This window comes from Tachyglossus aculeatus, chromosome 21 (genome assembly GCF_015852505.1).
Source record: "Tachyglossus aculeatus isolate mTacAcu1 chromosome 21, mTacAcu1.pri, whole genome shotgun sequence".
Taxonomy (NCBI): Eukaryota; Metazoa; Chordata; class Mammalia; order Monotremata; family Tachyglossidae; genus Tachyglossus; species Tachyglossus aculeatus.
The window spans coordinates 27,012,928-27,035,320 of record NC_052086.1 but is presented as its reverse complement, the minus strand read 5'-3'; the positions used below and the strand labels follow the sequence as shown (position 1 = coordinate 27,035,320).

Below are 22,393 nucleotides of genomic sequence, written 5' to 3'. Positions count from 1 at the left end.
GGAATACCATTTTCCTTTAGGGTTTAAGACAGGCCCCACACGTTCCCAACACTCCAAGCTTCTAACCTGAATTGGTATCTGGTTCTTGATTAATGGGGAAGAAGCCAGTGGGAGACATTTGAGGATTTAAAGCAAGGGAGGCAGAGATTGGGACTTTCAGAGTAGGTTGCTCCTTCCTCTTGATGCCTCCAGCTTCACCCTTTGCAAGCATACACCCGGGCAGTGCCCAAGGCCTTACTTCTCACTCCATGGGGTCTGCTGGGCTCAGGGGAACGCCGATGCCATTGGCACCATTTGGCCAACGTGCCCGCAGCCCAAAGCCCGGCCGGAGGAGAGCAGATGACACTTCTCCATTTCAGGGTTTATTTTGGAACCGAGGCAATTCTGAGCACGAGATTGAGCCTGGCGAGGACTGGTGCTGCAGGAGGATTCATTCAGTCATTCTTTCAATCGTATTTATTGAGTGCTTACTGTTTGCAAAGCTTCTCCAGTGCTTCCCGCAAGCCCACAGAGGGGCAGTGGGTCGGGACACAAAGGCAGCTCAGAGGCCAAGAACCGTGCCCTAGTTGGAGCTGGCCCTAGCGCCGGAAAGGTGACCATCCTATCCAGTAAGTACCCCAGCCGCAGAGATGGACTGCAGCCCTCAGCCTTTGCTCATCTCCAGCCTCTGCTGTCTCCCTCCGCAGCCCCCCTCAAAGAGCGTTCTCCCCATGGCCGCTCACAGCAGCCCTCTCAGCTACTCAGAGCAGGTGTGACTGGGTCTGACTCGGGGCTGAAGCCTACAATTGCTATCCTGATATGTCCATTTTCTAAGAAAAAGTGGAAATGATGTTGGCAATAGCATGGCCAGACTCTTCTCTCTCTGTCTTGCTGACCACCCGGGCAGTGCCTCGCCCTGTCACCGGTTAAGTGTGGGACGCATAGGCCGACTAAAGCAAGTACCCCCTGGGAAAGATGAAGACCGGCAAGGGCTTGCTTCCTTCCTCCAAGAGTGATGGAAGTTTACTGCCGCCTCGGAAGTCCTGAGCTTCCCTACCGGTTGATTTCAGACTCGCGCTCCAGTCAAGTAGCATGTAGAGAGGGAACGGTTGCTGAGGGAAAACCTGTGGGGGTGTAGAGTCAGAGCTCAGTGACAAAGCCTTGGCATCTCGCCTTTTTAACCTTTGGGCGAGACTGGGGGCGGTTGCATTTCTTTGGCTCTGCGGGACTGAACCCTGCTGCTGCAGGGTGATGAGAGCATGGGGTGACCCAGAGGACAGAGGGGAGACTGGGGTCTAAACGCCTGCACTGAGTCTTTCCTTTGTCAGCCATGTCATGAAAGGGAAAAGAAGATGAAATGACTCACAAACGTCTAGAAATAGGGAGTGGAAAAGGCACTGAAAGGTCACCCCTTGAGTCACGCCAAAGACAGAGTCTTGGGGAATGTACTTCTGGAGGCAGCAGCGCTTCCAGGTCAATAGGCCTCAAGCCGATGGCCAGGTTGGCCCATGGAGCTGCAGTCTGGTCTGGCTTTTCCTGGGAGTAGCCTGAGTGATACAGAGCTTTCGCTCCATTGCTCTCGAGGCGCTTCTGGAGACAGAGTACCTTCCAAATGGAAAGATTTGGCCCTCTAGTGGGGCAAGACCAAGACTGGCGATCAGGGGATTTATTGCATGCCAGGATGAGGGGGCATCTGTCGGAACTTGAAAGGGACAACCTCCAACCAAGCCCAAGAGAGATTCCTTCTCCCGGGATGGGCCTCGTTACCACAGGAAGTTGTGGCAGAAAAGATTAGTAGATGTAGGAAGGGTTGAAATAAATGGGAGTTGCACTGGATGAGTAGAAGGGAAGAAGTTTAGGGCATTCAGTTGTTATTACTCCCCTCCTCAAAAATCTCCAGTGGCTACCAATCAATCTGCACATCAGGCAGAAACTCCTCACCCTGGGCTTCAAGGCTGTCCATCACCTCGCCCCCTCCTACCTCACCTCCCTTCTCTCCTTCTACAGCCCACCCCGCACCCTCCGCTCATCCATCGCTAATCTCCTCACTGTACCTCATTCTCGCCTGTCCTGCCATCGACCCCCGGCCCAAGTCATGCCCCGGGCCTGGAATGCCCTCCCTCTGCCCATCCGCCAAGCTAGCTCTCTTCCTCCCTTCAAGGCCCTACTGAGAGCTCACCTCCTCCAGGAAGCCTTCCCAGACTGAGCCCCTTCCTTCCTCTCCCCCTCGTCCCCCTCTCCATCCCCCCATCTTACCTCCTTCCCTTCCCCACAGCACCTCTATATATTTATATATGTTTGTACATATTTATTACTCTATTTATTTTACTTGTACATATCCTATTTATTTTATTTTGTTAGTATGTTTGGTTTTGTTCTCTGTCTCCCCCTTTTAGACTGTGAGCCCACTGTTGGGTAGGGACTGTCTCTATATGTTGCCAATTTGTACTTCCCAAGCGCTTAGTACAGTGCTTTGCACACAGTAAGCGCTCAATAAATATGATTGATGATGTTGATGATGTCTCTGAAAGAGGGTGGGGTTCTAATCCCAGCTCCGCCACTTTCAGCTGGGTGACTTTGGGCAAGTCACTTCACTTCTCTGGGCTTCAGTTACCTCATCTGTAAAATGGGAATTAAGACTGTGAGCCCCACGTGGGACAACCTGATCACCTTGTATCCCCCCAGTGCTTAGAACAGTGCTTGTCACATAGTAAGTGCTTAACAAATGCCAACATTATTCCCTTCTAGACTGTGAGCCCGTTGTTGGGTAGGGACCGTCTCTATATGTTGCCAACTTGTACTTCCCAAGCGGTTAGTACAGTGCTTTCCACACAGTAAGTGCTCAATAAATACGATTGAATGAATGATACTAATAGTAATCATTCATTCAGTTGTATTTATTGAGCATTTACTGTGTGCAGAGCAGCGTGATAAATGCTTGGGAGAGTACAATATACCAGTAAACAGACACATTCCCTGCCCACAATGAGCTTAGACTTTAGAGGGGAAGACAGACATTAATATAAATAATTACAAGTATGTACATAAGTGCTGTGGGGCTGGGAGGGAGGATGAGTAAAGGGAGCAAGTCAGGGCAACGCAGAACGGAAGGGGAGGAGAGGAAAGGAGGGCTTAGTCAGAGAAGGCCTCTTGGAGGACATGTGCCTTCAATAAGGCTTAAAAGGGGGGAGAGTCATTGTCTGTCGCATAAAAGGAGGGAGGGCGTTCCAAGCCAGAGGCAAGATGTGGGTGAGAGATTGGCAGTGAGATAGGTGAGATCGAGGTACAGTGAGAAGGTTAGCATTAGAGGAGCCAAATGTGCAGACTAGGTTGTAGTAGGAGAGTAGCGAGGTGAGGTAGGAGGGGGCCAAGGTGATTGAGTGCTTTAAATAATAGTAATGATGATGGTGTTTGTTAAGCGCTTTCTATGTGCAAAGCACTGTTCTTAGCGCTGGGGGGGATACAGAGTGATCCAATGGTGACAAGTTTTTGCTTGATGCAGAGGTGGATGGTTAACCACTGGAGTCTCTTGAGGAGTGGGGAAACATGGCCTGAAAGTTTCTGTAGAAAAATTATCCAGGTAGAAATTTCTGTAGAAAACTTACCCAGGCAGCAGAGTGGAGTGTGAACTGGAGCAGGGAGAGACAGGAGTTTGGGAGTTCAGCAAAAAGGCTGATACAATAATCAAGGCGGGATAGGATAAATGATTGGATTAACACGGTAGCAATTTGGATGGAGAGGAAAGGGCAGATTTTAGTGATGTGAAGGTGGAACTGACAGGATTTAGTGATGGATTGAATATGGGGGTTGAATGAGAGAGAGGAGTCAGGCATAATGCCGAGGTTTCAGGCCTATGAGACAGGAAGGATGCTGATGCCGTCTACAGTGATAGGAAATTCAGGGGGAGGACAGGGCTTGGGTGGGAAGATAAGAAGTTCTGTTTTAGACATGTTAAGTTTGAAGTGACTAGAGGACATCCCAGTACAAATGTCTTGATGGCAGGAGGAAATACAATTCTGCAGAGAGGGAGAGGTATCAGGGCTGGAGATGTAGATTTGGGTATCATCCGCATAGAGGTAGTAGTTGAAGCCATGAGTGAATGACTTCTACAAGGGAGTGGGTGTAGATGGAGAATAGTCGGGGACCCAGAACTGAACCTTGAGGGACGCCCACAGTTAGGGAGTGGGCGGTAAAGGAAGAGCCAGCGAAAGAGACTGAGAATGAGCGGCCAGAGATATAGAAGGAGAACCAGGAAAGGACAGTGTCAGTAAAGCCGAGGTTGGATAATGTTTCCAGGAGGAGGTAGTCTACAGTGTATAATTATGGTATTTGTTGCGGGTTTACCATATGCCAGGCACTGTACTAAGTGCTGCAGGAGATGCAAGCTAATTAGGTTTGACACAGTCCCTGTCCTACATAGGGCTCATAGATGAGGTGACTGAGGCACACAGCAGACAAATGGCAGAGCCGGGATTAAAACCCACATTCTTCTGACTCTCACGCCCATGCCCTGTCCCTAGGCCGCACTGCTTCTGCAGAGCGGCTCTCCCATCGCTCCTCCCAGTCCGTTTGGGGACCCTGTTAGGGATCGAACATTCGGCTGGTGGACCCAGTTGGGTATTTTTTCTATTTTTACAAATGTATTGCACAGCCCTTCTTCATCCTCTGCCTTTCCTTCCCCTCAGTTCCTACCTTTTGACAGTTCTCTGCTTGCCAGCTCCTGGACCAGGAGAAGGGTTAGGAAAGAAAAGGAAGTTTTAGAACAATGTCCCCTTTGCCAGGAGCTCAGGTAGATGGGAAAGGGTGGACTTGGAGCTACTGGCTAAAAGGAATCGTCTGGGTTAGCTGAAGCCTTCCTGTGTTCCTCTTGCTCGTCTCCACCTCACCATGCTCAAGGACACTTGTTTAGCTCTTCAGCAACTTCCAGGGACCCGCTCTCGCTCTGGTCCTCTTCTTCTTTCCCAGATGTGAGCCTCTTGGCATCTGGTGCCGAGCCTTGGCTTGAGCTTCCCTTGTGGTTGGCAGAGGAGAGTGCCTGGCTCCTCACGGATTACTCGAGGGGTTTTCCACTCCTGTGGGCTTCTTTATTTCCTCTTCCTCTGTTGGCTAGCGGGCACACCCAGGTGGGGAAAGCCCCGAGAAGAAGCAGAAGGACTTCTATTTTGTCAGGGTGTTGGTCCCGCTTGGCTCTCTGGTGGCAGAATGCCAGCCGCTGCCAAGCTGGGGCCATTGTTGGCGACACATTGTTGGCTTGTGAGCTGCTGGGATTCAGGCTCCTGGGTCCTGGGCTGCTGGGTCATGGCGGGAGCCCATTCTGCTCTTTTGGGTATTCACTTAAACGATCACACCTTCATGTCTGGCACGAATTCTTCTTTCCTTCCTCCTTCCCCTCTCTTTGCTATCCTTCCCATCTCTACCCTTTTCCCCATCTCCCCTTTCCCCCTTTTTCTCCTCTTCCTTCTTCCCCTCATGCCTTATACCTTTCCCCCTCCTCCCCAGACTAAAAGAAATGCTTTTTGTGGAGCAGCAAGGTGGAGCCTCTGAAGCCTAATCAATCAGTCATGTTTATTGAGTGCTTACTGTGTGTGGGCAGAGCTCTGTACTAAGCACTTTGGAGGGTACAATATAACCAAAGTTGGTAGACATATTCTCTGCTCACAGGAGAGTATAGTCTAGAGGAGGAGACGAACATGAAAAATCCATTACAGATATGTACGTAAGTGCTGTGAGTCTGAGGATGGGGTGAATATCAAGTGCTTAAAGCGTTCAGATCCAAGTGCAAGGGCAACACGGAAGGGAGAAGGAGTAATTTGTAGTAACGTCTCAAGTTGAAGTCCTGGGTATACTTCCTCCTTTCTTTCTGTCTTGGAAGCTTCTTATTGACACAACTAACTCTTGGAGTAGGCCAGGCGTGGCGGTGGGTTTACTAGATAGATGGGGGAAAATCAGTCCAGAGAGCAAGGGAAAGGGGTAGGCCCAAGCAGAGAGCCGAGTCCATCCCTAAACTGGAGAAGCAGTTTAGCCTAGTGGAAAGAACATGAGGTTGGGAGTCAGAGGACCTGGATTCTAATTCTAGCTCCGCCATATGCCAGCTGTGCCTCAGTTACCTCATCTGTAAAATGGGGGTGAAATACCCCTACTGAGAGCTCACCTCCTCCAGGAGGCCTTCCCAGACTGAGCCCCTTCCTTCCTCTCCCCCTCGTCCCCCTCTCCATCCCCCCATCTTACCTCCTTCCCTTCCCCACAGCACCTGTATATATGTATATATGTTTGTACAGATTTATTACTCTATTTCATTTTGTTAGTACGTTTGGTTTTGTTCTCTGGTTTTAGACTGTGAGCCCACTGTTGGGTAGGGACTGTCTCTATATGTTGCCGACTTGTACTTCCCAAGCGCTTAGTACAGTGCTCTGCACGCAGTAAGCGCTCAATAAATGCAATTGGATGAGGATCCCATCACAGCCCTGGGAAGTCAGATGGTCTCCAGGAAGGACACTCTAGTGTACTGGACACTAGAGTGAGAGTGTGTGTGTGGGGGGTGGGGGGGTGGGTTTGTGGGTGAGAGTCTAGGTGGGTGTGTGGTTGAGTTTTCATTTAATTGTTACTTGGGTAGGAGTGGGGCAGAGTTTGTATGAGGTGTTGCCAAGAAACTAGAAGAGAGCCTTTTTTGAAGGTTGGATTCCACCAAATTAGAGTTCCCCTGAAATAACTAACTGTGCTGGACACCATCTGGCATTTTTTGAAAGACAATGCCCCTTCCTCTTGTGAAGCTGGTCCCGGATCATTCCTCCGTCAGGCTTGAGCCCCAGGCCGCCACCCCTAGTCTTACCAAGGGAGGTGGGCAGGGAAACCCAGTCCCTTCCCTCCGGGCTCCCAGCTACTGTAGAGTTGGGTTTGGGGTTGAGGGGGCTATCCGGTAGAGGAGGGAGAGGCTAGGGTGGTGCCGAGGTCCATGGCTGGCACTCAGAGAACCTGTCTTTCTGCCTCTCTCTGTCTGCCTGTCTTTCTAACTCTCTCTGTTTCCTTGGCCCTTTCAGGAACAGAAGTTTTGCCAGCGGTATGACCAGTTGATGGAAGCCTGGGAAAAGAAAGTCGAACGCATTGAAAACAACCCTCGGCGCCGGGCAAAGGAGAGCAAAGTGCGGGAGTACTATGAGAAGCAGTTCCCAGAGATCCGGAAGCAGAGGGAGCTGCAGGAGCGCATGCAGAGGTGAGGAGAGATGGAGCCAGGAGAGGCCCGGGGCCAGGATGGGTGGGTGGATCGTCAACCCAAGTACGGAAGGGAGGAGAGCACTGTGTCAGGTCTGGTCTTGGTTTTTGATTGTGGCTTAAAGTGGGGAAGAGTTTGAAGACTGTGTATGACTGAGTCTGCCCCTCTGCCTGAGAGAGAGCTTAGATGATGATGTGTAAATTCATGAGAACTGAATGAGCCAGCAGATCTTTTATCTTGCCCCTCCTTCCACTTTAATAGGTGTGGGGAGGGGGGGGAGGGACACAGGAAAGAGAAAGGATTTCCCAAGGATCCTTTGGTGTGAGCTTCCAGCTGGCCCAAGTCCTTTCCTGTGCCCCCACATCATTGTCAGTCAAGCCTCATAATGCAGCCCAAGCCCTTTGCTCCCATCGTCTCTCCCACTGGCCACTGATGTCGGCCTCCTGGACAAGCCTGGCTCTCCCACAGCACCAAATTTTTACATGCAGCGCTGCAAGACCACAGCAGGGTAGAGGTGGTCTTTTGATGGAAGACAGAGATTGAGGCACCCCTAGTTGTCTGTGGGCCGAGCCTGCTCAGGTAGGGGCGGGGGTGGTTTGTTGACTTCTCTGATACTGTGTAAAAAAAAAAAAAAAGACCCATACACCTGTACCCCTGTCTGAAAGCGCCTGACCCGCGCTGGATCGGATGACTGTAGCAAGCCATGCGGAATGGAGCTTCACAGAAACTGCTCTGGGCAGCTGAAATCCAAGTTATTTGGGTGGGGATTCCAGACCACTGTGTTTCATTTTGGAAAATGACCCTGAGGGTGATCTGAAGCTGTGGTGAGCTCAGCAGAACGGGCACCATCTTCAGAGGGGAGCTGGGGAACGAGGCTGAGCTGGATACCAAGGTGTCAGGATGTAAGGTCACCAGGTATATGCAGCAGGTCACGGTGAGGTGGGATTGGCTCTTTGTTCTGTCTCTCCCTCCCTACTTTCTCTGTCTCCCTCTGTGGAGGGACGGCTAACTTGGAGCCTTTCAAGGAGCTCTGTCCTTTTCCGCCTCCAAGCCCAAGACACCAGTTGAAGCTGGTTCTTGCTTACCGTGTCCACTTACCCGAGGTACACAGGACGTGGCTGTTCTGGCCTGGGATGTGCCAGTGTGTTCCTGTCTGTCGTTGGGCTGCCCCGAGACTGGGGCTGAGGGGTGGTTTTTCTGGTCTGATCTGGGGCCAGGTTATGGCTCAGCCTGGGTTTGAGCTGTAGTGCAGTTATCTGCACACGGTAAATGCTCCATACATGTGATTGATTGATTGACTGATGAGCCGGTGCACCAGGATGGCCTGGGTCAATGTGAGGAAGTGAGCAAACATGGCTACTCCGTGATGGTCAGCGAAAGTCCCCAAGCCCCCACGTGCAGCAGCTGAGGACTGTGATTTGGACATCCGCTTTAGATCCCAATGGCCATGGGGAAGCGCCTCTCTTGGTGCGTCCCGGGCCCTGCTTTGGGGTCCAGCTCAGGGATATGGAGAGGAAAAGCGAGGCAATGTGGGGCCCCAGAAGCTGGGAGGGAAGGAAAGGAAGCAGGGGCTGGGGGACTGAACAGGTCTGGAGAGCTCAGCAGGGCAGTGGGTTGTGGGGGTACTGGCTGGGGCAATTAGACAACAGAGAAACTCCTGGAGGAGACAGCTAAGGGCAAGGCTCAGCCATTGATGGCATGAGAGAGGCAGCCCCCTCCCCTTCCGAGCACTGCCCTCCTCTTCCTCTCTTCCCTGCTCCTCTTTCGTCTTCCTGACACATCTTTCTCCACCTTCCCCAACCCTTGTGGCTGTCTTGCTGGCAAGGCGGCCAGGGAAATAGAGGAAGTGGAAGTGGCAGACCACAGAGGACTCCCAGGGAGCAGCTCTGGGCACCTTTATGCTTGCAGGGCAGGACAGGAAGCCGTGTGCTTGTGGCCCAAAGTGGGCCTCTAGGCTGTTGGGTCCATCCCTCTCTGCTGGGAGGGCCCTGACTGTGGGGGCCACAGAACTCAGGAGTTGGCACCTCCCTCTTCCCCTCTACCAAGGCTGAGCTCTGCCAATCAATCAGTCGTATTTGTTGAGCCTTACTGTGTGCAGAGATCTGTACTAAGCAATTGAGAGAATATAATATAACAGAGCTAGTAGACAGGTTCCTGCCTGCGACCTCACTTCCTGTCTGGGGAAGCTCCCAGGCCCGGTCATCCTCGGCGGCTGTGACAGAGGCCGGCGGGGGGGATGTACCCTGTACAGCAGAGAGCCTGTTTCTCAGTATTGCCTGTGCCATTTCCCAGCAGGGTAGGACAAAGGGGCAGCGGGCTGTCCATGTCAGCCGCGCGCAGTGAACACGAAGTGTCTGAGATCATCGATGGACTCTCGGAACAGGAGGTGAGATCACAGCATGGTTTCCTCCAAACCTCAGCTTCTCCCCATCAGCCTCTCGCTCTCAGCCTCTCTGTTTCATCCTTGCCTTTCAACCTTCCCAACTCAGTCTCCCCAATTCAGTGTCCCTCGTCAGTCTCCCTTTCAGACTCCCCTCCAGCCTCCCCCAGTCGGTCTCCCCTATTCAGTTTCCCCCCTCGGCCTCTTTTTGTTTTCAAATGGCATTTTTCAAGCACTTTCTATGTACCAGGCACGGTACTAAGCTCTGGGGTACATGCAAGATAAGTTGGACGCAGTCCATGTCCCACATGGGGCTCACAGTCTTTTCACCATTTTATAGATGAGGTCACTGAGGCATAGAGAAATGAAATAACTTGCCCAGGTCACACAGCAGATAAGTGGCAGAGTCAGGATTAGAATCCAGGTCCTTCTGACTCTCGGGCCCATGCTCTATCCACTAGGCTACACTGCTTCTCTTTCGGCCTCCCCTCAGCCTTCCATCTCTTCAGTCAGCCAGTTTCCTGCCTCTAGGTTCTCTGCTCCCTTAGCAGCCTTGTCTGCAGGGTTCTCTATAAAGCTAAAGGAATTGTTGGTAGAATTTTGATGACCCTGAGGATTGCTGACATGTTTGTTGTTGGGACTAGGACAGATGGACAGGCCTGGAGGCTGGGCCTGAAGGTTAGCCAGAGGTGAAGCAGAGGCACCTTGGGGACAGCTCAGGCCCATCACAATGGATGTTTTGGCTGCCCACCAGGGCCTGGCAAGGCCCATAACTGCTGCCAGTCCATCCCAGACTGGCACGGTTTGGGTGGATACTGAGCTGAGAGGCAGGTTCTGTGGTCTGAATACATATATACCTGTATATCCGTATATATGTTTGTACGTATTTATTACTCTATTTATTTTACTTGTACATATCTATTCTATTTATTTTGTTTTGTTAATATGTTTTGTTTTGTTCTCTGTCTCCCCCTTCTAGACTGTGAGCCCACTGTTGGGTAGGGACCGTCTCTATGTGTTGCCAACTTGTACTTCCCAAGCGCTTAGTACAGTGCTCTGCACACAGTAAGTGCTCAATAAATACAATTGATTGATTGATTGTTGGAGGCCATATTCTCTGAAGAATAAGAGCCAGGCTTGCAAGCAGGTTAAACGATACCAGCCCCTTCGGCATTCACCTTGAGGGGACCAGCCCTGCCTGGGACTCATTTCTCCCATGCTTCTCCCCCAACCCCCACCCCCACCAACACACACACACTCACACGACACCCCCCGACACCCACCCACATACACACTCCTCCCACCCAGAACCTGCCTCTGTGTTAATCCGGCCTTGGAAATCAGCTACCGGCCAGGAAAGAACAGTCTGTCCTCCCATAACACAGGGGTTACGTCCTTGAAGAACCCCTTGTTTCTCCATAACTTGGGTGCCATCTGCACACCTTGACCCCCACAAACCCACCCTGTGCCGGAGCTTCTCCAGCCAGCTACCCCATATCGCAAGAGCGTTCTCCAATTCCCTGACAACATTCTATCCCAAATTAGTGTGAAAGCACAAGTTATTGATGAAATGACTGTGTGTTGTGTGTGTATGTGTAATCCTTCTGATCCCAGAGGGACAAAGGGATCAGACAGATCTTCTTTGTTGTGAGTCTGCTCCCCCACTGAAAGTGAATGAGTAGTTTCAGAGAAGTATCAAATCAAGCTGAAAGAGCCCTGAGTCAGGTTCAATGCTGAGGATTCACTTTTGGGAGCACTTGCCTTGAAGAATGTTATGTCAGTTTTTGAACCACCTCCCAAGGAGGCGGAGACATGCATTTGGCCATTGGTCTTAGGGCAGGAGGTGGTGGGGTAAGAAGATGTCAGAGGAGATCTGCTAAAGAATTCCCCTGATCTAAGGCTCCAAGGCCGGCCTTCTGTGAAAGGGCTTTGGCCTCAGGGACCGGGGACTGGGAATAGGGAGACCTGGGATTGGACCCACAGGTCAAGGGAATCTTACAGGAGTGACTGCGGGGCCGGGTTGAGGAGGAGGAGGAGGAGGAGCTAGCCCATGAGCCGGCCTGACCTCCCCCTGAGAGTCACAGTGGATAGGAGGAATGTGCTCATCCCACAGGGTCCCCTTGAGAGGCCAGGGAGCACTATGGGAGCCCTATTTGGGCCGAACGCTGTCCTAGGCTATCCTACTTGTGTCCCCCTGCCCTCAAGGGTGGGGGTAATCCATCAACTCCAATGTCTCCACCCCTCCTGCCTCTCCTTCCTCCCCCACAGGCACAGAGGAATGAAGAGGAGGGGGAACAGTCCTCCTCCTTGCCTGTCAAATGTCAGGAACCATGGGGAGTTTCCAGTTACCCTCCCTCTTTTCCTCCAGTGACCTTGAGTCCTGGCCTCTTCCATCACCCCCTCCAGGGCAGGTGTGAATCCTTCCCCCACTCCGTCACACACACCCCAACCCCCTCCCCAGGATTTATCCTGGAGCAGATGTGCCCCAGCCCTTGTCCCCAGAGCTTGGGTGGTCAGGGCTGCAGGCCCTGGGGCCAGCTTGGTTCACAACCCTTGGATTTATTTCCACATTGGAGAAGAATTGTTTCCCTCCTGACAGAGATAAGGCAGCAGCCCCTTTCAGCTTTTAATTTATGATTCCATCTACAATAAACCTGTCTCTTGTGCTGGCCTTTAAATCCTCCTTTTCTTTCCCCACCAGCACGAGTCTCACTTTTTTATGATTATTCTCTGACTTTGATTTTGATCTATTTTTTTTCTCCCTCTGAACATCTGTACTCACTACATCTCCCCCAGGCTGCTTCAGGCTGACTGGTGTGTGTTTTCTTTGCCTCTTGTGACTCTTCCCCCAGAATCTAGAGAAGCAGATGCGTCAGCTGGCCGTGATCCCTCCCATGCTTTACGATGCAGACCAACAACGCATCAAGTTCATCAACATGAACGGGCTCATGGATGACCCGATGAAAGTCTACAAGGACCGACAGGTCATGAATATGTGGAGTGAGCAAGAGAAGGAGACGTTTCGGGAAAAGTGAGTTAGACTTAATAATAATAATTATGGTACTTCTTAGGTGCTTACTGTGTGCCAGGCACTGGTCTTAGTGTTGGGGTAGATACAAGTTAACCAGGTTGGACAGTCCCTGTCCCACAAGGAGCTCACAATATTAATCCCCATTTTACAGCTGAAGTGACTGAAGCCCAGAAAAGTTAAGTGACTGGCCCAAGGTCACACAGCAGACATTTGGTGGAGGTGGGGTTAGAACCCAGGCCAACGCTCTATCCACAAAGCCACGCTGCTTCTCTGAGATGTTAAACTTAAGAGATGCCTCCTTCCTACTTGGGGATCTCCAAACCTCGTGACCCTCAGTGATAGGGTCTTTGCCTGAGCCCTGTTAATATTAAGTAACTGGGATATTGGAGGACGAGTCTAAGCAAAACCAAAAACCTGTCTAGATTTCTCACTTGTAGAGCAGTGATGGATTCTTCAGATGGTCCCCCCAAATTTGGTGATTTTTCCCTGGGATGGGTAATGAAGTCCAGAGCCTCGATCCAAGGAGGAAACACATACGGATTAGTGTATTGTTTTGCAGTCATTGGTGATGACCAAACTGAGGATTCCCCCTGCTCCTTTGGGACGTCAATATGTTCATCCGTTTGGAGTTGGGTGGGAACAGTCCGCTGTAAGCCCCACCACTCTAATGCCAGTGAGTTTCAGGGGTGTTTGGAATCATCCCTTTTCCCATATGAAGCCCCATACTGCATCTCTACCTGTTAGCTAAGTGGACCAGGAGAGTCTGCGTGACTGACCCAGCAGACTCAGCCAGGGGAAGTCTAACGATTTCCTTCAGGGTAGAGATCACCAGACACAAACTTCATTCTGCTTTCTTTTTGTTGGGTTCCCTTTAAAGCGGTTTATCTTTTGAGTTTGTTTAGAGGACAGTTGTTTGTGTTGAGCTAGTTCAAATGGGTCAGTGAACAGTGGGTTGAAAGGGTTAGTGATCAGAGGTTCCTTATCTTCCCTGAAGATAAAACACAAGGAAATGGGCTTATGCTGCTGAGGGGGATGTAGGTTGGAGGTTGGGGGAGATAGATATAGGTTGGAGGAAAGCAAGAACTTTCTGATACTTGGGACCCTGGAAAAGACCCCCGAGGAAGACAGAGAAACTGGCTTTTCTTGACTTTCAGAGTAACATATTCATATATAACTCATATATATCCCCTCTGGAATGGTTTGGCCCTGCTTAGAGGCAGGGGGATGGACTAGTTGACCTCGAGTTCCTCTCCTGTGATTGGATAATCTATAGAGAAGCAGTATGGCTTAGTGGATAGAGCATGGGCCTGGGAATCAGAATATCATGGGTTCTAATCCCGGCTCTGTCACTTGTCCGCTGTGTGACCTTGGGCAAGTCACATCACTTCCTCTGTGCCTGTTACCTCATTTGTAAAATGGGGATTGAGACTGTGACTGTGGCTAACCCGATTTGCTTGTATCCACCCCAGCACTTAATACGGTGCCTGGAAGATAGTAAGCCCTTAACAAATAATGCTATTATTGTTATTATTATTGTTGTTATATTGCCAACAGTCCCCCTCACCTACCTAGATCTGCTCTCTTTACCATGAAAATTGAATCCATCAACAGCCCTTCTGTCCCCGAACTCCCTGCTGAGTGAGGCATGAAAGCAGCACACATACAGGAGGACATAGAACACCAGTTGCAGAAGCCTAAAACAAAAAAACATGTACAGTGACCTTTTCCCAGAATCTCCCAGCCAGCCAGAGGGCCAACTCCCATTGTCTACCCAAGTTAGTGGCTACTTTGCAGAGTACAGAGCAAGTTGGCATTGCTCAGCTACCAGTGGATTTGTGAACCGAGGGTTCCTTTGGTGAAACCCACAGTGTTTTGTGGCTTGCCAGTCCCACCCCTCCCCAGCACCGCCCATGTTCACTGGCAGGATTTCAGAAGTGACCCAATGGCGGGAGGCAGCCATTGGCTATAGAGAGACCAGATGGAAACAAGGGCACTCTGCCATAGTATGAGGAGAAATTGAGGAGGGAGCCGGAGTTTAGGCAAATGTGTGTGTGATCTTTGGAGAGCTGTGGAAGAAATGGGAATTAGAGAAAATGCTCATTTTTTTTTTTTTTTGCGGGATGAGTATTTCCTCCAAGGACTGACTTAGTGATTTCCAACTGAACCAAAGTGTCAACGATGCCCCTCCCTATCCTGCAGCTTCTGGTAGGTCGCCCGGTGACATTTTTGGAGCACCCCTTGGTTATAAAGCCTGGGATTAGGTGAAGATGGGGCAAGGGGTACCTTGGCAAATAGTCAAAATTCAGAAATGAACCAGGAAGGATTATCGTGTTCTGTGATGGAGCTTTGACCTGCAAAACGTTGTGCAAACCAGTTCTGAAGCCCCAGTCACCCTTTAACCAAGCTCCTCAAGGACAAGGATCCTGTCTTTTTTTTTTTAAATGGTATTTGCCAAGCGCTTACTTCGTGCCAGGCACTGTTCTAAACACTGGGGTAGATAACAAGCTAATCAGGGTGGACATAGTCCCTGTCCCACATGGGGCTCACAGTCTTAATCCACATTTTACAGATGAGGGAAATGAGACCCAGAGAAGTGAAGTGACTTGCCCAGGGTCACAGAGAAGACAGGTGGAGGAGCCGGGACTAGAAGTTTTGCCCAGCCCGCCCCCTCCGCTCCTCTGCTGCTAATCCCCTCACTGTGCCTTGTTCTCGCCTGTCCCGCCATCGACCCCCAGCCCACGTCATCCCCCTGGCCTGGAATGCCCTTCCTCCGCACATCCACCAAGCTAGCTCTCTTCTTCCCTTCAAAGCCCTACTGAGAGCTCACCTCGGCCTTCCCACACTGAGCCCCCTACTTCCTCTCCCCCTTCTCCCCCTCTCCATCCCCCCCGCCTTACCTCCTCCCCCTCCCCACAGCACTGTATATATGTATACATGTTTGTATGTATTTATTACTCTATTTTATTTGTACATATTTCTTCTATTTATTTTATTTTGTTAACATGTTTTGTTGTCTGTCTCCCCCTTCTAGACTGTGAGCCAGCCGTTGGGTAGGGACCATCTCTATATGTTGCCAACTTGTACTTCCCAAGCGCTTAGTACAGTGCTCTGCACACAGTAAGCACTCAATAAATATGAATGAATGAATGAATGAATGAACCCAGATCCTTTGTACTCCCAGGCCTGTGATCTATCCACTACGCCATGCTGCTCTCTTCTTACTCTAGAGAAACAGCGTGGCTCAGTGGAAAGAGCACGGGCTTTGGAGTCAGAGGTCATAGGTTCAAATCCTGGCTCCGTCAATTGTCAGCTGTGTGACTTTGAGCAAGTCACTTAACTTCTCTGGGCCTCAGTTACCTCATCTGGAAAATGGGGATTAAGACTGTGAGCCCTCCATGGGACAACCTGATCACCTTGTAACCTCCCTAGCGCTTAGAACAGTGCTTTGCACATAGTAAGCGCTTAATAAATGCCATCATTATTATTATGATTATTACTCTACCAAGCGCGTAGTCCAGCACTCCACACACAGTAAGCGTTCAGTCAATACTCCTGATTGATTGACTGGTTGATTGAGGAAGGAAGGCACTGCTTTTGTCAGTGATTACTCTTGGAGTTTTGGTGTAGGGTGTTTTCTGAACTTGGCAATTCTAGCACACTGGGCATTAGAAGTGTGATCGTCTGTGGTCACACAGCTAGAGAAGGTGGTAGAGGAAGAGGGAGACCCCATCCGTTCCCTTGAAGAGCTTATATTCTACTGGGGAGGAAGACCGACCCAAATTGCTTTTCTATCGCGTCTGTGGCAGAGGCGGAAGAATAGAACATACCCCAATTCATCAGAGCCCCAACAACAGAAACTGAAAGTGATGATTTGCAATCATATTCCTAAATGCTCCCGAGGGTTAGCCAGCATGATTGGGGTCTACTTAATCCGAGATGGGCCAGGACGGTTTTAGTAAAAGTTTTAAGGACTGTTACATTCTTATACTGTATTCTCCGAAGCTCTTAGTACAGTGATCTTTACACAGTAAGGGCTCAGTAAATACGATTAATAATAATAATAATAATAATAATGGCATTTATTAAGCATTTACTATGTGCAAAGCACTGTTCTAAGTGCTGGGGAGGTTACAAGGTGATCAGGTTGTCCCACAGCGGGCTCACAGTCTTAATCCCCATTTTACAGATGAGGGAACTGAGGCCCAGAGAAGTGAAGTGACTTCCCAAAGTCACACAACTGACAATTGGCGGAGCCGGGATTTGAGCCCATGACCTCTGACTCCAAAGCCCGTGCTCTTTCCACTGGGCCACGCTGCTTCTCTGGACAAGGATAAAGCATTATGGGAGTTCTGGAAGATACAAGAAGCAGCATGACATAGTAGATAGAGCATGGGCCTAGTCCTAGTCCCGGCTCTACCACTTGTATGCTGGGTGACCTTGGGCAAGTCACTTAACTTTTCTGTGCCTCAGTTCCCTCATCTATAAAAAATGGGGTTTAAGAATGTGAATCCCATATGGGATATGGACTGTGTCCAATGTGATTACCTTGTATAAAAATGATGATATTTGTTAAACGCTTACTTTGTGCAAAGCACTGTTCTAAGCACTGGGGAGGGTACAAGGTGATCAGGTGGTCCCACGGGGGGGCTCACAGTTTTAATCCCCATTTTACAGATGAGGTAACTGAGGCCCAGAGAAGTTAAGTGACTTGCCCAAAGTCACACAGCTGACAGTTGGCAGAGCCGGGATTTGAGCCCATGACCTCTGACTTCAAAGCCCATGCTCTTTCCACTGAGCCATGCTGCTTCTCACGCTGTATCTACCCCAGTGCTTAGAACAGTGTCTGGCACATAGTAAGTGCTTGATAGATACCATAAAAATAAAAATATGACCTTCTCGGGGGTAGCAAGGGGTGGGGATGGTGTGGGATCCTGTCTCTGAGGAGCATCGCTCTAGAGATCCCCATTTCCCATCTCCCCCAGCCCAGTGTGGTTGCTGCCATTTAAAAGCCAGACCGTGTTGAGGGGCACTGATGGGAGGGGGAGGCAAGACTCTGTAATAAAGAGGCAGACAGAGTCACCCTAGGGATGGTGAGCTCACTGGAGTGTGGCAGCAGGCCTTGAGGGTGGGAAGGCAGGGAGGCTGTTGCCAGGCAGGAATCCAGATTTGTTGTTCTGCTGCATCTTGAGTGAGGCCTATGGAAAGATGGAGAGAAGGCAACTAGACTGGCTTACGCGAGAGAGGAGCTGGAAGCCCCTTCTTCAGACCACAAATCACAAGGGCAGAAGGCTCTCTGGAGAAAGAACCCCCCAGCCCATGGACGTTACGTCTCCCTTGGGCCCTAGCTTTCTAGGGAGAGGTCAGTGGGCTGGAAATGGCCTAAATCGAGACACCTGGTAGTTGAATTTCTTGGCAATAGAGTTCAGCCCTGCCTCCCTTCCTGACAGGTTGTTCAACAGAGCTGCCAGGGCTGGGTGGGGAGGGGATGGAGGAAGTAGGGTGGCTATTCTGAGCAAGAGGAAAGTGACTAACAGAAATGACCAGGATGATAGTAGATTGCATCTGTTTCCATTTGTTCCAGTGAATGAAAGTGAGAAGGCTGTAAAATGGAGAGAGAGAGAGAGAGAGAGAGAGAGAGAGAGAGAGAGAGAGAGAGAGAGAGAGAGAGAGAGAGAGGGGAAAAAAAGAGAAAGAAATAAAGAAAAAGCAAAGAGAGAAAACGTTGGGGGCTGGGGGTCACTCCTCACTAGTCCCATCACCTTTGTCTGAGGGAAATGTTGCTGGAGTCTCATCAGCCTTGCTGTTTCAGAGGAGGTGGGGGCTGCGGGGCAGGAGGTTGGGGTTCTTTGGCAAAAACTGTACACCTGAATCCCCCTGCCCCTGAGCTGGCTTGGCACAGGACGTGGTGAGTCAGGGTATTGAGGCAGGCAGCCAGTTGGTGTCCCTGCCCAGAAGTGTGAGGTCGTGAGGGACCCCGGCCCCTGAGCCCTGGAAGGCACGGCGCACTAGAGAGAATGGTCTAGTCGAGCCTTCCCGGCATGGGGAGGGGACTGCTGGGTGGGGTGGGGGAGAAGCTCAAGGAACGTCCGGGTTTTAAGTTACGAGATTTGGTCCCGGAAGTGCAGCCTTTCCATGGGAAAAGCAGCATGTTCCACCCAACACCGGGTTTTAAAGAGTTCTTGTCCTGATGACATTTTAGCTCTGCCCGGTGATTTCCTAGTAATTCCTCAGTACTTAACAGTAATTAGACACAATTTTTCCTTCCTTAGCCTCATTCATTCTCTCTCTCTCTCTCTCTCTCTCTCTCTCTCTCTCTCTCCCCCCCCCCCCCCCCTTCCTGTCTCTTTCCATGGCAGGCTTTCTCCTCTGTCACTCTCAGTCTCAGTCTCTATCACCCTTTTTTTGTCTCATTCTCGTTCTTCTCCTCCCACACACCTTTTCCTCCTCTCCTCCCCCTTCCCGTTTATAGTAAAGTTGCCCTTCTCCCGCCTCAGCCTCCTTTGAAAAGTGCCAGAGATTTTGGCAGCAGCCATGGAATAATGACTCCTCTGCCAATGATCTCATTGATCCAACTGCCTTAGGCAGCGGCCAGGCCTATCTCCTGGGAGAACTGGAAGTTTTCAAACTTCCTCAGCCTGTCCTTCCTCTCCCCCCGCGCCACCGCCTCCCTCACCCCATTCCCCTGTCTGGTCTCCACCCCCATCCCCAAACCAGGTCCTGGAAATGCCCAGACTAGAAGCTCAGGGCAGCGGGTGTGTTTCCCTCAGCTCTTGCCTGCCTCCAGGCCCACGGTAAAAGACGAAAACTGAATAGGCTAAGTAAAATGTTCTCATCTTTCCTGGAAGCTGCCTTAGCAGGACAAACAAATATTTTTTCAAACGAGCTCAAGCGGATGAGTCACTTTGAGGAACACCCTTTCTCGCTCCCCTTCCATCCCTCCGCCCCCGCCGGCACTCGCCGCCCGACCCCCAGTCGGATCTCCCACAGCCCAGCTCGGGCTGACACGTTGGAGGCAGAGCCCGCGAGAACAGCAGGCAGCGGCTGCACCCCCTCGATGCCCGCCCTTGATCCGTACTCTCCATCCCAGTTTACACCCTCTCTTCGGTTTTCACAGGTTCATGCAGCACCCCAAGAACTTTGGTCTGATCGCCTCGTTCCTAGAGAGGAAGGTAAGTGGGTTTCCCATGTTTGGGGGTTCAGAGATGGGAAGTGCATTCAGTGGTATTCATTGAGTGTTAACTGTGTGCAGAGCACTGTACTAAATGTTTGGGCGAGTACAATATAACAGACACATTCCCTGCCCACAACGAGCTTAGTCTCGGGGAGACAGACATTAACAGAAATAAATAAATTACAGATACATACATTATGTATGTACGTAAATTATACTGGTGTTGGAGGTGAATGAAGGGAGCATGTCAGGCAATGCAGAAGGGAGAGGGAGAAGAGGATAGGAGAGCTTAGTCAGGTAAGACGTCTTGGAGGAGATGTGCCCTCATTATGGCTTTGAAGGGGGAGAGATTAATTGTCTGTCGAATAATTCCTTGTCAAGCCCCTCTCCATCCCTAAGCCAGGTCCTCCTACTCAGTCAGTGAAATTTTTCTACTCTTCTGGGAGCCCTGGGCTACCCCCGGCTTTCCCCAGCTACACCTTCCCATGTATTCCTCGAGGAGATGTCCCCGCTTCATTTCTGGTTACCCCGAAGAATGTGCCTAGTGACCATTCCGAAGACCAGAGTTATGTAGAAGTCAGAGGGGTAGACTCTGTCTTCAGAGGCACCCAGCTCTGTGTTTCTGCTGTACTGATAAGCAGGAGTGCAGAGCCAGGCCCACTGGCCCAGAGTTGACCTTAAGCTGAGCCGATCTGGACCAGACTGGGCAAAGGGAAACCAGACATGAGCGAGAACGGTCTGGCCGTAGCGGTCCCCGCACCCGTTGGAATCTTCTTCAGACTGGGGCGGACCACAGAATTGAAGCATGGCCGGGACAGCAGGTCCAGTTCAGCCCATCGGTACAGTGATTCTCCCAAGCCATACATCACACTCTATTACTCACGCACCCAAAGCCCCTCCTGCTGACATTTACAGCTCTTTTCACTGCAGTCCTGAGGTCACCCTCCCCTCCATCCATCCCAATCCCAGTTCTTCTTCAAACCAAGCCAATAACTCTCTCTTCACCTGCCCAGAATTCCTCTAGTCCTGGGGAGCAGACCTACCAGGTGGCTCGATGGGGTCTTCCCTGCAGTCTTTCCCCCTGCCGCCTCCTCCTCCTCCTCTGCCACCGCCACTGCCGCCCCATCCCCCGGCCTTCCCAGACTGAGCCCCCTCCTTCCTCTCCCCCTCCTCCCCATCCCCCCTGCCTTACCTCCTTCCCCTCCCCACAGAACCTGTGTATATGTATATATGTTTGTACGTATTTATTACTCTATTTATTTTACTTGTACATATTCTATTTATTTTATTTTGTTAATATGTTTTGTTTTGTTGTCTGTCTCCCCCTTCTAGACTGAGCCCGCTGTTGGGTAGGGACCGTCTCTATATGTTGCCAACTTGTTCTTCCCAAGCGCTTAGTACAGTGCTCTGCACACAGTAAGCGCTCAGTAAATATTATTGAATGAATGAATGAATTCAGCTCTGGGGGTCTGGAACCCCACTGCCCACCCGGAGGTGGGGAGGGAAGGGCTGTAATCCATTTAAGCGTGTATTTATTTATATCTGTAATTTACTTATATTAACATCTGCCTTCCCCTCTAAGCACCTTGTGGGCAAGGACTGTGTCTACTGACTGTTGTATTGTATGCTCGCAAGCGCTTAGTACATTGCTCTGCATATATTAAGCGCTCAATGAACACCACTGATTGATTGAAGGGCGCCAATCCAACCTCTCTTTGTACCCAACAGACGGTGGCGGACTGTGTCCTTTATTACTACCTGACCAAGAAGAATGAAAACTACAAGAGCCTGGTGAGACGTAACTATCGTCGGCGTGGAAAGAATCAGGTAAGGGCTTGAATGAGCCAGGATCTCTGGGGTTTGGACTCCTCTTCCACTCCAACGTGTGACCTTTCGTTACGCCTGGCCAAGGCTGCAGCTCTCTCTGAGCGTTCGCCCTCGTTGGCCAGGGTCACAATGACCCCAGGCTGGAGAAGTCCATTTTTGTCATCACTGAGGGTTGCCCTGACTCCCTCCTGGAGCACGTGCACGATTTGTGGCCGGGAATGCCGGGTCAGAATGCTCATTGCCTCTCCTGGGAGGCCACCTAATAATTAATAATTGTGATATTTGTTAAGTGCTTACTGTATGCCAGGCACTGTAGTAAGCGCTGGGGTGAATAGAAGCACATTGAGTTGGACACAGTCCCTGTCCCATAAGGGGCTCACAGTCTCAATCCCCATTTTACAGATGAGGTAACTGAGGCACAGAGAAGTGAAGTGACTTGCTCAAAGTCACACAGCAGACAAGTGGTGGAGCCAGGATTAGAAACCAGGTCCTTCCGACACCCGGGCCTGGGCCTTATTCACTAGACCACGCTACTTTTTTTTTTTTTTTATGGCATTTTATTAAGTGCTTACTATGTGCTAAGCTCTGTTCTAAGCGCTGGGGGAGATACAAGGTAATCAGGTTGTCCCACGTGGGGCTCACAGTCTTAATCCCCATTTTACAGATGAGGTAACTGAGGCACAGAAAAATTAAGTGACTTGCCGAAAGTCACACAGCTGACAATGGGCGGAGCTGGGATTTGAACCCATGACCTCTGACTCCAAAGCCCATGCCCTTTCCACTGAGGCACACTGC

The 22,393-nt window shown here is 50.6% G+C and overlaps 1 protein-coding gene across 1 annotated transcript in view; it reads left to right on the top strand.

Moving 5' to 3' along the window:
• NCOR2 (nuclear receptor corepressor 2) overlaps positions 1–22,393 on the top strand; it is a 443,860-nt gene that overhangs the window by 301,622 nt on the left and 119,845 nt on the right. Inside the window, exons 10-14 of the mRNA XM_038762437.1 lie at positions 7,017–7,189; positions 9,482–9,575; positions 12,422–12,600; positions 19,715–19,769; positions 21,500–21,598. Coding sequence (XP_038618365.1) covers positions 7,017–7,189; positions 9,482–9,575; positions 12,422–12,600; positions 19,715–19,769; positions 21,500–21,598 — 600 coding nt within the window. The remainder of the gene's footprint in view (positions 1–7,016; positions 7,190–9,481; positions 9,576–12,421; positions 12,601–19,714; positions 19,770–21,499; positions 21,599–22,393) is intronic.